Here is a 16493-nt window from a genome sequence, read left to right on the forward strand (position 1 = left end):
AAGGTGAAATATTAATGTCATATTACTTGTCGTATAGGAAGACAATGGTGGCAGAAAGAATAACATAGGGTTCCTAGTGCCAGAATAGACTGCTGTTCATGATTTGTAATTTCCAACCAGCAATTAGCTTTGCCCTAGACAATTTCAAGGCATACAGTTAAAAACTATTGCACAATTTAAGATGTAAGGACAATGGCTGGTAGTCTAGCATGACAGAAGACAATAGTGGCCTTACTCAGAGGCACTACTCCTTTACTATAGTGAAAGCAGCTGTTGATATCTTTTAAACTGTAGGATCACTGTGGTGATGGTTACGTAAAACTCCTAGATGTTGAACATCTGCTACACTATGTTGTCTGTGAATGCAATCGCAGTTGGGTGCATTTATTTACTTTGCTTTTTACACTTTGAATTATGCACAGGTAAACTCATTCACATAAGTGACTGTTAATACAAAACAAAATAAAAACAAGTTGGTATTATGTGCTCAAAGCATTGACACTTAAAAACCTATAATGTACCTATTTCTACTGAAATCAAGGGTCGATTCCTGCCATTCCTTTTAAAAGGCTGTATTTCTTGGTATTCTATCAACTAGATACTTGTTCATCAGCTCTTTTTCATATCTAAATAATTGAGGTTCTTTGTAAAGACCCTGAGGCCCTGTCTAGATCCCTAAATACCTTCTGAAGCATAAAGAAAAGATTAGATTATGTTCAGTGTAGTCTAATGTTAAATATTTTTCACTGAATGCTCATTCTTTGAAAGTTGGCAATCCATTGCTATCTCTGTATTAATTGGAATATTTAATTAACCACAACAATAACTCCTTCCTCAGCCATGCCAGATAATATTACATCAAGAAGAATAATAGGTTTGATATTCAATTTGCTTGCAGGGGACCCTTTTATAGGTGAGAAGCTGATGCTATTCTACCCAGAAGCTCAGAAAACCAAAATGCCTTTACCTGTTGCATTCCTTGCAGGGCTTGTTGCAGGAGTTTCAGCTGCTGTTCTTTGTTAGGGTCATCTTCTCTGTGGACTTTGCCTTGTTCTTGCTTGAGCAGTTCTACTTCATTCCGGTAGGCATCGAGCTGCCAACGGAGGCTGTCATTTTCTTCCTTCAGAGCTTCTGCCTGTGATACTAAGGCTAACAATCAATATAAAATATGAAACCATATATCCAGATTCATTTGTGATTCATCTGGATATCACAAAAAGGTTGGTTCTTCCTCTTGATGAAGAACTTCAGGTTTGAGTTGGCCATCTCAGCAAGAGATGGATACAAAAGCACACAGGCCCGTTTTTATAAATGAACTAGGATTCCAACACACAAAAGTTCACATCATGTTCCTCATTCTCCACCTCAAATATAACTAAGATATTTCGAGGTAGCATCAATTTCTTTTATTTGAAATGTAGGAAATAACAGCCCTATAATAATAAAATATAGGACCAATTCCCTTGAACTGACAACTGCCTACACAATCATGTTGCTGACAGATGTTTTTAAGGAATGCAGCATTGAGAAACTTAACCTCGGAATTTCCTGCTGCTCTGTAGCTTTGTATAAAGAGTCAGATTCTAACTTCAGTTACACTCATTTTATTTTTACTGAAAATGTAAGGGGGAATAATGAAGAATCAAAGTAGTGCCAGAGGTTAGCAGGCTGGAAAGCAAATGCTGAGGGACATGGTTATGGGAGGCACACAAATATGGGAGCCCGGAAAAAGAAATACAAGGCACAGATGGAGTTGTGTTAGTGAATATGCAATTGCATTTCAAGATTTCTTTCTTTCCTTCCTTTTTTTTTTTTTCTTTTTTTTGACAGAGTTTCACTCTGTCGCCTAGGCTGGAGTGCAGTGGTGGGATCTTGGCTCACTGCAACCTCCGCCTCCTGGGTTCAAGCAATTCTCCCGCCTCAGCCTCCTGAGTAGGCGGGACTACAGGCGGCCACACCATGCCCGGCTAATTTTTGTATTTTTAGTAGAGGCAGGGTTTCGCCATATTGGCCAGGCTGGTCTCGAACTCCTGACCTTGTGATCCGCCTGCCTCAGCCTCCCAAAATGCTGAGATTACAGGCGTGAGCCACCACGCCTGGCCCAAGATTTCTTAATATGCACGTTTTCATGTACTTCTTTTAAAATAACTGTTAAACAACAATTTGAAACACACACACACACACACGAATATAGCATTGACTCGTCTCACAGAGGAAAGGTAAATGTAAAAACTAAGACATAAGATTTCCAGTTTCCAGTCTGGCATGTAAGGACCTTTAGAAGCTGCCACTCTGTCTTAATAACAAGTAAAAAGCTGAACAATGTGAAAAATCAACAACTCTTTTTATATTTGTTAGAGAAGTGAGGTTACAGGGCAAGCAGCTGCCCCCAAAACAAAACTGGAGATACAGACAGGTGAATACAGAGAATCACAATTTACTGGACCAAAGACCCATGAGCAGAAACTTCCATGGGACCCAGTCCTTGGGTAGGAAAACCTGAGGTGTAATTAACAAATTGCTGGAGGCTCAGTGTGGACAAGTCTGTGAAATTAGCTGGGCGTGGTGTTGTGTGCCTGTAATCCCAGCTACTCAGGAGGCTGAGGCAGGAGAATTGCTTGAACCTGGGAGGTGGAGGTTGCAGTGAGCTGAGATCACGCCACTACACTCCAGCCTGAGTGACAGAGTGAGACTCAGTCTTGGAAAAAACAAACAAACAAACAAACAAACAAAACTCCAGGAAGACCCAGTCATTGGAGAGCTCCCACACATTTGTAAGTTTTAGCTCCAGGAGATATACCAGTTCCTTACAGTGAATATCAGAGAAAAATCTCCTCATGTTTCTGGCAGGGGAAGGGGAAAAGGAACAATTTTGAAATCGCAGACCATCCTGGTCTTCTTCACAAGGCCTGCCCTCGGGAAAATCTATTTTACCAGAGCCTCACCTGCTGGGGTTTTAGAAGAACCTAACAGACCTGGGGGAAGATAAATGTTCAACTCCAGCCCCCTCAGCCATCCTGTCCCACCAAAGGTGTGTGTGTGTGTGTGTGTGTGGGTGGGGGGTGATGGTGGTGGGAGTGGGATAAAACTGAGAAGCACTGGTGAAGTTCACAGTTCAGAGACACAGGTTCACCAAAAGACTGAGACCTAATCATAGAACTAGAGAATGCTTTCCCTTCCTCTACACCTTACCACAATATTACTAAAGGGCTACTTATGAGAATTTCTTTCACCTAGTACATCATGTCCAGATTTTAATGAAAAATTACAAGGCATACTAAACAGTAGAAAACACAGTTTTAAGAGATACAGCAAACACCAGAACCAGACTCAGATATGGAAGAGATGTTGGAATTATCAGACTGGGATTTTTTTTTAAAAAAACTATGATTAATATGCAATGGTCTTTAAAGAAAAAATTAGACAACATACAAGAACAGATGGATAATAAGAGCATAAAGAAGAAATTCAAAGAAAGAATAAAATTAAATATTAGAGATCAAAAACACTAACAGAAATGAAGAATGCCTTTGATGGGGAAATATTAGACTGGACATAACTAAGGAAATAATCCCTGAGCTTGAGGATATGACAATAGAAACTTCCAAAACTGAAAATCTGTCTTAGTCCGTTTTAACTGCTATAACCAAATACCACAAACTGGGTAGCTTATGAACAACAGTAATTTATTTCTCACAATTCTGGAAGCTCAGAGGTCCAAGATCAAGGTGCCAGTATCTTCAGTGTCTAGTGAGGGCCTATTTCCTAGTTCATAGATGGTAACTTCTACCTGTGTCCTCACATTAGGAAGGGACAAGCGGCTCTTTGGGGTCTCTTTTTATAAGTGTACTAATCCCATTCATGAGGGCTCTGCCCTTATGACCTAATCACCCCCAAGGGCCTCACCTCCTAATAGCACATTGCTGATTAAGTTTCAACATGAATTTTGGGGGATACATACATTCAGACCATAGCAAAAACAAAAAGAAAAAAACAACAGATGCTGGCGAGGTTGTGGAGAAAAAGGAACGCTTTTACACTGTTGCTGGGAGTGTAAATTACTTCAACAACTGTGGAAGACAGTGTGGTGAATCCTCAAAGACCTAGATCCAGCAATCCCATTACTGGGTATACACCCAAAGGAATATAAATCATTGTATTATAAAGACACATGCATGAGTATGTTCACTGCAGCACTATTCACAATAGCAAAGACATGGAATCAACCCAAATGCCCCTCAATGATAGACTGGATAAAGAAAATGTGGTACATATACACCACAGAATACTATGCAGCTATTTAAAGGAATGAGGACATGTCCTTTGCAGGGACATGGACGGAGCTGGAAGTCATTATCCTTAGCAAACTAACACAGGAACAGAAAACCAAATACTACATGTTCTCACTTATAAGTGGGAGCTGAATGATGAGAACACATGGACACATGGGAGGGAACAACACACGCTGGGGCTTGTTGGAGGGTAGGGGCTGGGAGGAGGGAGAGCATCAGGAAAAACAGCTAATGCACACTGGGCTTACTACCTAGGTGATGGGGTGATCTGTGCAGCAAACCACAATGGCACGCATTTAGCTATGTGACAAACCTGCAGATCCTGCACATATACCCCTGAACTTTAAATAAAAGTTGAAAATAAAAAAAATACTGAAAAAAGTACATAACAGAATATCCAAGAACTGTAGGACCACTACAAAAGTTGGAAACATGTGTAATGGAAATACCTGGAAGGAGAAGAAAGAAAGAAACAGAAGCAATATTTGAAGCAATAATGACTGAGAATTTCTCCGAAATTAATGTCAGACACCAAACCATAGATCCAGGAAGTTCAGAGAACACGAGACAGGATAAATGCCAAAAACCCCTTCAGCCTACGCATATCATATTCAAACTTAAGAAAATCAAAGAAAAAATCTTGAAAGAAACCACAAGGGAAACAAACACCTTACCTATAGAGGAGCACAAATAAACATTATACCTGACTTCTTTTCAGAAATTGTGCAAATAAAAAGTGGAATAAAATATTTACGGAGTTAAGAGAAAAAAAATCAACAACCTAGAATTCTGCACCCTGTGAAATCTGGATCTACATAAAGAAAGGAAGAGCATCAAAGAATGAAAAAGTGAATGTAAAATAAAAACTTTTGGCTGGGCGCAGTGGCTTATGCCTGTAATCCCAGCACTTTGGGAGGCTGAGGTGGGCAGATCATGAGGTCAGGAGTTCGAGACCAGCCTGGCCAACATGGTGAAACCCCGTCTCTACTAAAAATACAAAAATTAGCTGGGCGTTGTGGCGGGTGCCTGTAATCCCAGCTACTCAGGAGGCTGAGGCAGGATAATCGTTTGAATCTGGGAGATGGAGGTTGCAGTGAGCTGAGATTGTGCCATTGCACTCCATCCTGGGCAACAAGAGTGAAACTCCATCTCCAAAAAAAAAAAAAAAAAAAAAAAAAAAAAAAAAAAAAAAAAAAAGAGAATTATGCTAAATCTACTCTTGTGCTTTAGAAATGGAACAACAAAGTCTGGGTGACAGCACATCTGTTTACAGTATGGTTTACCAAATATCTTAGGCCCACTGTTGAGACCTACTACTCAGAAAAGAATATTCCTTTCAAAATATTACTGCTGTTGACAATGCACCTAGTCACCCAAGAATATTGATGGAGAAGTACAAGGAGACAAATGTTGTCTTCACACCTATTAACACAACATCCATTCTGTAGCCTGTGGATCAAGAAGTCATTCTGACTTTCAAGTCTTATTATTTTAAAAAATCATTTCATAAGGCTATAGTTGCCATAGATAGTGGTTCCTCTGATGGATCTGTGTAAAGCAGATTGGAAACCTTCTGGAAAGGATTCATGATGCCATTAAGAATGTTCATGATTCTGGGGAGGAGGTCAAAGTATCAACATTAACAGGAGTTTGGGAGTTGACTTCAACTCTCACTGATGAATTTCAGGAGTTCAAGACTTCAGTGGAGGAAGTAATGGCAGATGTGGAGGGAATAGCAAGACACCTAGAATTAGAAGTGGAGCCTAAAGATATGGATTGAATTGCTGGAGCCTCCTGATAAAAATTTAATGAACAAGGAGTTGCTTCCTATGGATGAGCAAAGAAAATGGTTTCTTGAGATGGAATCTATTCCTGATGAAGATGCTGTGAACATTGTTGAAATGACAAAAAAGCATTTAGAATATTTCATAAATTCAGTTGATAAAGCAGTTATGGGGTTTGAGAGGATTGACTTCAATTTTGAAAAAAGTTCTGTGGGTAAAATGCTATCAAACAGCATTACATACTACAGATAAATCTTTAATGAAAAGAAGAGTCAATTGATATAGTATACATTATTGTCTTACTTGAAGAAATTGCCACAGTCACATCAACCTTCAGCAACCTCCAACCTGATCAGTCAGCAGCCATCCACATAAAGGCAAAATTCTCCCCCAGCAAAAAAGATTACAACTTGCTGAAGGCTCAGATGATAGTTAACATATTTTTTTAGCAATACAGTCTTTTAAAATTAAGGTATGTAAATTGTTTTTTAGGCATTATGCTTAAAAGACTACAGTATAATGTAGACTTAACTTTTATATGAACTGGGAAACCAAATAATTCATATAGAGTGCTTTATTGCAATATTAGCTTTATTGCAGTGGTCTGAAATGGAACCTGTAATATCTGTGAGGTGAGGTGAGGTATTCCTGTATGCATTTATGTATGCTTATGGACAAGTGAAATAAATGACAGCAATGATACAAGAAATGGAAGGGGAGAATCAGGAGCATTTTGCTATTATAAGATACTTGCAGTACCCATGAAATGGTATAGTGTTATTTGAAAGTGGGGTTGAATTAATTGTAAATGTATATAATCTAGGGAAACCATTAAAAAATGTGAAAAAAAGTATAAATGATATGATAAAGGAGAAAAATGTGAAATAATATAATATGTTCAATTAAAAATACAAAAGGCAGAACAAGTACAGAAGACAAAAGAAACAAAAAACAAGGGTAACCAAAAGAAAACAGCAACAAACATGGTAGATATTTATCCAACTATATCAATAATCAGTTAAAAAATTATTGATCTAAGTATGCCAATTAAAAGACAGATGTCAGTGTGGATTAAAAAATAAGACCCAACCATAGGTTGTCTACAAGAAATCTGCTTTAAATATAAGGGTGCATATAGATTAAAAGGAAAAAGATGGAGAAAGATATACCATTTTAACACTAATTAAAAGAAAGTGGAAGTGGCTATATTAATTTCAGACAGAGCTGATTTCAGAGCAATGAAATTTATCAGGGAGTAAGAGGAGCATTGCATACTATTGAAGGGGTTAATACTCCAAGAAGACATACCAATACTGTTTGTGAGCCTAATAACAGAGCATTAGAATACACAAGTGAATAACTGATACGACTGCAAGGAGAAATACATGAATCTACTATTACAGTTGGAGAGTTTAGCTCCCTTCTATCAGAAATGGACAGATCCAGCAAACAGAAATCAGTAATGACACAGTTGAACTCAACACCACCATCAAACCACTGTATATAATTACCATGTATAGACTATTTCATCTAATAAAAGCAGATTACACATTCTTCTCAAGCTCACATGGAAGTTTAACCAAGAGAGACCACATTATGGGCCATAAAGCACACCTTAAAAAGTAAAAGAAGAGAAATTTTACAATGTGTGTTCTCAGATCACAGTGGAACTAAATTAGAAATCAGTAACAGAAAGATAGCTGGAAATTCCCCAAATACATGGAACTTGAATAGTATACTTATAAGTAACACATAGATTAAAAAAGAAATCTCAAGAAAAATTTACAAGTATTTTAAAATAAATGAAAATGAAAATACAAGTTATTAAAATTTGTGAAATGCAGTGAAAGCAGTACTTACGTGGGAAATTTATAGCATTTAATCCATCTATTAGACATAAAGAAAGTTCTAACACTAATAATCTAAGCTTTTACCTTAGGAAACTAAAACAAGAAGAACAAATTAAACAAATCCAAAGTAAGCAGACATTTTGTCAGTTTCTTACAAAACTAAACATACTCTTACCATACCATCCAGCAATCATGCTCCTTAGCATTTATCCAAATGAACTAAAAACTTGTGTCCACACAAAAATCTGCACATGGATGTTTACAGCAGCTTTATTCATAATTGCTAAAAGTTGGAAGCAATCAAGATGTCCTTCAGTAAGTGAATGGATAAATAAACTATGGTACATCCAGACAATGGAATATTATTCAGTGCTAAAAAGAAATGAGCCATCAAGCCATGAAAAGACATGAAAGAAAATTAAATGCATATTACTAAGTGAAAAAAGCCAATCTGAAAAGGCTACATACTATAGGATTACAACTATATAATATTCTGGAAAAGACAAAACTTTTTACTGGAGACAGTAAAAAGATTAGTCATTGCCAGTGATTAGTGAGGAGGAAGGGATGAAAAGGTGGACCACAGAGGATTTTAGGGCAGTGAAACTATTCTGTATGATACTACAGTGATGGATACATACCATTTCAAATTTTTCAAAACCCAAAGAACATGCAAGACCAAGAATGAACCCTAATGTAAACTATAAACTTTAGGTAATGATGATATGTTAATGTAGGTTCATCAATAGTAACAAATTATAATCAATTGTAACAAAATGTACCATTTTGGTGAAGGATGTTGATAGTGGGGGATACTGTGCTTTTACAGGGACAGAGATTATACGGAAACTCTCAACTTTCCGTACAATTTTGCTGTGAATGTAAACTGCTCTAAAAAAGAAACTTATTAATTTAAAAAATGAAGGAAACTTAGGTTATATGTAATTATTTATGGTTTAGGGCACATTTTTCAAGTTCAAAAATCATAAAGCCTATTTCAAAATATTTAATCAGAAGATTTCATTCACTCAACAAACATTCATTTAGTACCTTTAGAATGAAAGGTAGAATGAAGTGGAAAGCAAAAAATTGTGTAAGGGTAGACATAAATTAGATAAAAAGGCAAGGCTTTTATTTTGAGCCGTCTCTTCAACCTTATTTTTAATGAGAACCAAATAATTATGGTGGGTTTTCCATAGGTATTCAAGAGGTCAATAACACTAGTTTCAATGTAGTCCAGGAAATACAATTTAGAAAATCAAGTTTCAGGCTTATGACTATGGTTTAAAAAATATGATCCCACTAGTTTCTATTGTTTACATGCCAAATTAATGGAAACATTTGTAGTTTATACCTTTTTTGATTACTAACAGAACACAAAACCCAGAAAAAGAGACATTTTTAAAATGGATCAAAGCAGACTGGGCCGCAGGCCGTGGGGCCCGCGCCCGCCTGGAGGGATGGGGCTGCCCAGCACCTAAGGGCTGGGCCTGCTGCGTTTCATGCCCCAGCAGCCGCGCCCCACATCCACGCTGGGATGGTGAACCTAGCAGCCATGGTGTGGCGCCGGCTTCTGCGGAAGAGGTGGGTTCTCGCCCTGGTCTTTGGGCTGTCGCTTGTCTACTTCCTCAGCACCACCTCCAGGCAGGAGGAGAGGGCAGTGAGAGAGAGGAATCCCCTGCAGGTTCAAGACCATGATCAGCCCATCCCGTGGAAAGTGTAGTTTAACTTGGGCAATAGCAGTCGTCCCAGCAATCAGTGCCACAACTCCATTCAAGGGAAACACCTCATCACGGATGAACTCAGCTACGTTTGTGAGAGGAAGGATTTGCTGGTGAATGGCTGCTGTAACGTCAACGTCCCTAGCACAAAGCAGTACTGCTGCGATGGCTGCTGGCCAAATGGCTGCTGAGTACTGTGTCTCCTGCTGCCTGCAGTCCAGCAAGCAACTTCTCCTGGAGCACTTCCTCAATCAAGCAGCTGTGGCATTCCAGAACCTCTCCATGGCAGTCAAAGATCACTTGGAATTGTGCCTGGTCAAATGCAGGACCTCATCCCAGAGCCTGCAGCATGAGAACACCTACTGGGACCCCATAGCAAAGTACTCCTACTGAGAAAGCCTGCCAGAGCTCTTCCCTGCATGATAGGCCAGTGGACTTACTCCAGCCTGGGTGAGGAGGCCCCACTGAAGAACTCCCCTCCTGGGGCCCAGCTTCAGCACTCAGGCCAGGCCGTGGGAAGAAGACAAAGGCAGCGTTAGGGAACCTTGGCTTTGACCACTTCTTGTGTTGTCATCTTTGGCTTCATTCACGACCCGGGCTTACCAGATAGAACTCTTCTGTAAAGCAGCTTGGACCCTCCAGCTGGTCCCATTTGGGAAAGATGAAACTGCAGGCCAGGCTCATGGCAGTGTTGGCGTTCTTGCATGACTCCACCCTGAGACCTGCACAGGGACCTGTGACTTGTGTTCGTTGGGGACTGGTGTCACTTCTAGGTTTGATCCAGGCCTTTTCACTGTAAAATTATTTATTGGATTCCTTTGGAGTAGTGGGAAAATTATAATGTTTTATGTAGGAAAATGCCTTGCCCTTCTAGTTGAATATGTTCAAGGAAATTATTTTTGTTGTTGTTCTGTGTTTTCAAGTTTCACGAGTTAAGTCATCCCTTCACCCAGATAAAATGTTTCGTCTTTTAGGACATGGATGTTCTCTCTAGGCAGTTATTTTTGTTTGTATTTTGACAGTATCAAGCGTAGGCCCTGAACATAACCTGTTAGCCATATCCTGATGTCTAAAATTATGTAAAAACTCAGACACTCTTCCATTCTAATCTAACTGCAAGATTTCTAGCAGTGGGCACCGTGTGTCCTCCCTCAGTTTCTTTTCTAGTGACAGTTGAATGTGCTCATATACCCTATGGAGAGCACTGTTTTAGTAGAAATCTAACTTCTCATCCTGGAGAAATTTTCTTTTGCCACTTAAAATTAACTGTGGGCTGCTAAGCCAGGGTACAATGGGAGCCTCAGGAAGATCAGAGGCAACTTCTTCTGTTCTGTCAATAGAAACCCAATGTTGAGGCAATTCCTAAACAGAGATGTACCTAACAGCTTGCTGTATGTGTTCATTCTTTATTGCTTTCAGCTTTGGGGGTGCAATAGGTATAAATGTTTAGTTTCCCTATTATTTGCAAGGAAGAAGAAGAAACCCAACTTATTAGAGTGCTGCAAGAGAAGAGTCTTACTCCTACCCTGAGTGGGAGATGAGAATGGTCATTATGGCTTAGAGAATGCTGCATGTGTAGGTTGCTGGTGTGCCCTGAATCCACGTGCAAAAAGCACTCCCCATTTTTCTACTGTAATGCAGATTCTCTGATTCAAGGTCTAGCATATTTGATCCTAAGATCAAGACATCATTCCCTTTGAATAGTACTGCTCTTTGATTTCAGTAGTCACATTAACACACAACTCTCCTATATTCCTTCACTAACCTCAGGATTGAGCAAGGTCTTTTTTATTTATTTATTTTTGTTGAAATTATTGACCTGGGAGCAGGGTGCTAGTTCTATGGTCAGAATTCAATGTTTTTTTTTCAGTGGAGCTTTTTCTTTGGGCATATTTGTCTTCCAATACATTTCTGCAATATTTCCTTAACTTCCTACTACTACCTCTTATACTCATCTCCCAAAATAATTTGCCTCCCTTAAATAAGTTTTCTTAGATGGTAAGTTGTCAGGCAATTTTAAAAATATTAGATCTCAAGAAATCTATTCCATTTGCATTAAACATTTCAGATTCTGTGTGTTTGCAGCAGGACTAAATCAAACTCTGACGTGAAAAAATAAAAATAAAAAATGGATCAAATTTACAATCTGTATATTAAATGTATAAGAAAGTTGAAAGGCAATTTGACAAAGATATGAATTTTCTTAATTACCTATAGGGAAGAACTTTGGGTAGGAGAAAATAAAAGAAAAGTGATAGAAATTAAACTGGCTGGGTGCAGTGGCTCACACCTGTAATCCCAGCACTTTGGGAGGCCTGAGGTTGGGAGTTTGAGACCAGCCTGACCAACATAGAGAAACCTGTCTCTACTAAAAATACAAAATTAGCCGGGTATGGTGGCGCATGCCTGTAATCCCAGCTACTCGGGAGGCTGAGGCAGGAGAATCCCTTGAACCCAGGAGGCAGAGGTTGTGGTGAGCTGAGATGGCACCATTGCACTCCAGCCTGGGCAACAAGAGCGAAACTCCGTCTCCAAAAAAAAAAAGAAGGAATTAAACAATTAACATTATTAGCTATAAATGGTGAAAGACGGGTTTATCTAAAGGAATTTCAAAGAGAAGATTCATCCTCTACATAATGAATGGAAAGAACTTGTGCATTACCAAGATGAAATATTGCTGTGGTTTGGTTATGATTTATTTTTCTTCAGCAAAATGCATATTGAAATTTTATCCCTAATGTGGTGGTGTTGGGCCTAGTGGGAGGTGTTTGGGTCATAAGGGTGGATCCCTCATGAATAGATTAATGCCCTCCCTGGGAAGGGGGGTGCATTCTCACTCTATTAGTTGTTAAAAAGAGCCTGGCCGGGCTTGGTGGCTCATGCTTGTAATCCCAGCACTTTGGGAGGCCGAGGCTGGTGGGTCACGAGGTCAGGAGATTGAGACCATTCTGGCCAACATGAAACCCCGTCTCTACTAAAAATACAAAAATTAGCTGGGTGTGGTGGCATGTGCCTGTAATCCCAGCTACTCGGGAGGCTGAGGCAGGAGAATCACTTGAACCAGGAAGTCAGAGGTTGCAGTGAGCCAAGATCGCGCCACAGCACACCAGCCTGGCAACAGTGTGAGACTCCATATCAAAAAAAAAAAAAAAAAAAAAGCCTGACACCTCCCCTCTCCTCTTGCTTCCTCTCTCACCATATGATCTCTGCCTACACTGGCTCCCCTTCACCTTCTGCCTTGAGTGGAAGCAGCTTGAGGCTCTTACCAGATGCAAATACTCAATCTTGAATTTTCCAGCCTTCGGAATTGTAAGTCAAATAAACCTTTTTTCTTTATAAATTACTCAGTCTTAGGTATTCCTTTATAGCAACATAAAATGGACTAAGACAAGTATATACAAAAAAAAAAAAACACCCATATTAGCGTGAAAACATTCTGTACTCCTAAAAGGAAGCTGCCTTTAGAGAGGTGCTGGGTTTAATTCAACTCCTTGAACATGGGGGTTTTCCTAAAACTAGTATGTACTGATGTAGGCTGCTGTGGTCAGATGGTCTATCCAAAGCAGAAAGTGGCAACGTAATATGAAGGGTTCTGGTTAGAAGTATCTTCTACTAGTGTTGTTGAGGTGTTCTTAGCATCCACATTTGTTTTCTGTGGATGGCCATGCAATGATCCTGATACAGCAGTTTTAAACCTTGCATTTTAGTTTTAAAGACTTACAAAAAGATCTTTGGCATGACATATTCATTTTATGATTGGTTTTATTATTAATTTTAATTCTTGTTGTTATGCAGATTTTGTGTCTCTTGGATTCCAAGCACTCCAAATAATATCTATCCTTGCCATCTCTTCCAGTGGCTGGGATACTTTTCATCAGACAAGCACTAACAACCACAACATCAAAAGAAGATACTATGAGTGAAGATGATTTTTATATACAAAACTCTATAGAAAAAGGCATATTAACTATCTGCCAAACAGAGGAAGAAATATTTGGTTTGCTTGCAGGGTGAGTACCAAGGACAGCATCTTGAGCTGGAGTTTGGCTGAATAGTACACAGGTTACTCTGTAAATCAAGTGACTCCTACAGATTAACAATTATTAATTTCTGTTTTGGTTTGCATGTTTGTCCTCTGGCAGTCCACATGGCTCAATACAAAATAGTGATATTTCATTTTCCTCCTTTTATTTCTTCTTGTACTGCAGGCCAGTAATTATGCTCATGTTCTACATGTCACACGGAGATACATGGAAGAGAAAAGGGCAGAGATCTAGGAGAATGATTAGAGGCGTATTCTCCAGTTTAAATGTAAAAATATTTTCCCTCTGAGAAAATGAGGAGGAGAGACTGTTTTTGTCCTGGGGGAAAGGGCATGCTGATGAGCAGTGATGGATACCTGCAGCAAAGTGGGAGCAGATAATAATCTTCTCAGTTTGGACCTGTCACCAAGCGAAAGAAAATGTGATCACCTGTAATGCTACTGAGGGGACCTTACCTACAAAATATATTTCCCACTCTCTGAAATGAGGGGTTTTTGTCATTTTAATGAGGACACCAAGTCTTTCCTTTCACAGACTTAATATTAATTGGGCCCATTTCTGAAGCTGAAGTTCTTTGTACATTGCCAGAACATTGAAAAGTTCAATATTACCTTTTAATAATATGTTTGAGTAGGTGAATCCATCAGTCCTGATACTAAAGAGCATAGTACAGTGAATGTATTCATATCCTGCCATCATTAGTTCTTGGCTTCTCCTTTTTGGCTATTTCCTATGTGGGGAAAATGTTTCTCTTTATGACAATTGTTCCTCAGATCTGAAGGCTGCCAGTTCATCATGGCAATATGAAAGTATGAAGGCAGCTGTGAACTCCTCTTTTTAGCGGAGCCACTAACAGCAAAATCCCAGACATGTTTCTGTACAACAAAAGATCAAAAATGATTTTGTGCCATTAAAAAATTAGTGCCTGAGTCTCTTCAATGGTACAAAGAAAACAAGAAAAAAAAAAATTAGTAGAAGTAAATTCAGGGAGTCAGCCACCCTTTTAAAGCTTAATTACAGGAGATGCTAAAAATGTTACAAAATTATGGAAGGAAGAGTGGGTAACATTTCTCTCAAGGCTAATAAGAAAGTTTGAGCTGAGGTGATTCACAAAGGGAAAAAGCTGAAAAGAACAAAGAGTGGGAAGAAAGAGCAGGAAATGATATGAATAAGACCTATTGGGGTGGCTGCAGGTCAGCTCAGGCAAAAAATCTCAAGTGGGTTTCCTGACCTCACAATGCCTTGCTTTCCCTTGCCTCTACAGGTTATTGTCACCATTCCAACCAGGCTTCTGCCAGCATGGATGCACCTGGAACCTCATTGTTACCCCTCTTACATCTCTAAATTCCCATCTCAAACACAGAATCCTCATCTACCATTTTCCTCACTGCCTCTCATCACCCCAAGGCTGCTCTCTTTCCTTGCTGGGATCTTTAATCTCACGGAGTGGCCAAGTTCACTAAGCTAGTTCATTAGCTGCTTTCTGGCTGAATAGATCCCAGTGCAAACTCCTCAGTGCCTTGTATTGCTTCAGCTTCCTGAAAACCTCTTGCCAGGCTTACCATGCCAATCCCCAACCCACAGTCACTTGACTCCACTCTCTCTTATCCTGGGCCACAGAGAACTCTTATAGGAAGTTGCAGAGCTAGGCAGCTACATCAATACACACTCATGTTGGCCCCTGCTGATGGGTCTCTCACCTCTCACTGATTTCTTCCTTCCATACTGCCCATAGCATTTATTCCAAATCGGTTCCCTTCTCCTCGTGGTCTCATTTCCAAATCATTTTTGTGATGAATAAACAATCTCTTAGTATATGGAGAAGCCTGGGCTACCTATATTCTTTCAGCTTCCCCTCTCTTGTCTCAGAGAAAGAGGGCTCTCTCCTCTCTAAAGTAAACGCTACTTGAATATGGATCCCTTCCCTTTCTTCTTTCAAAGATTCCACTTCCATAGTATTCTTTTATTTTCTAGCATCTTCAATCTCATACTCTCCATTGCCTCCTTCCTTTTTATTGAACAACAACAACAACAACAACAAAAACCCTTAACTTTATCGATTCTAGTTGCCATTTATAATATCCATATTTCCTTTTGCTTAGTACCCAACTTCTTGATCTATGGTCTTTGTTTACTTTATTTTACTAATGTCATGTATTCTGGCCCCTACCTCTATCACTCTACTAAAATAGCTCTTGCCCAGCATTGTTTCTCTCAATTCCGATTTTCTTTGTAACATCTGTTAATGTCAATGACTACTTACTTCTATAAAAACTTTTCTTGGTTTCCACAACCCAATTTGTTTCTAGTTTTCTTCCAGCCTCTCAGAACTGCTTTTTTCTAACTCCTCTGCAAACTCCTCTTTCTTTCCTTCTCCCTTATTGTGGATAGTCCCCCAAATTCTGTATTCAACCTTTTGCTCTTCTTTCACTTGTCTTTCATATTCATTTAATAATTTTCTCAGGGCTTCAGCCGATACCTCTACACTACCATCTACTATTCCTTCTAGTTTCTTCAACTCTAATTTGAATACAAACCCCTTCTGCCCATTTCTCAATGATCTACTATCTGCAGTTCATCTCATCATATTCCGCAAATCAGTCCCATCCATCAGTCCATTTCTGTCAGTTCTACTGTTATGGTTTGAATTGTGTCCTCTCAAAAAAGATATGTTGAAGCTCTCAGAATCTGGCTTATTTGGAAACAGGTTCTTTACGAGGTAGTCAAATTACAATGAGGTCATTATGATGGGTCCTAACTTGATATGATTGGTATCCTTATTGACAGAGGAAATTTGGACATA

General features: G+C 39.2%; 1 protein-coding gene and 1 pseudogene across 8 annotated transcripts in view; one reads left to right on the forward strand and one right to left on the reverse strand.

Moving 5' to 3' along the window:
• ENOX2 (ecto-NOX disulfide-thiol exchanger 2) overlaps positions 1-16493 on the reverse strand; it is a 277973-nt gene that overhangs the window by 12410 nt on the left and 249070 nt on the right. For 7 of the 8 annotated variants that reach the window (XM_034949451.3, XM_063601711.1, XM_003818943.7 and 4 more), the window contains one exon: positions 968-1149. In XM_034949451.3, the coding sequence (XP_034805342.1) occupies positions 968-1149 (182 nt within the window). The remainder of the gene's footprint in view (positions 1-967; positions 1150-16493) is intronic. The other variant, XM_008972365.5, reaches the window with a different exon arrangement.
• On the forward strand, positions 9318-10070 carry LOC100994277 (SREBP regulating gene protein-like; annotated as a pseudogene).

The sequence above is a fragment of the Pan paniscus genome, chromosome X, assembly GCF_029289425.2.
Source record: "Pan paniscus chromosome X, NHGRI_mPanPan1-v2.0_pri, whole genome shotgun sequence".
NCBI lineage: Eukaryota > Metazoa > Chordata > Mammalia > Primates > Hominidae > Pan > Pan paniscus.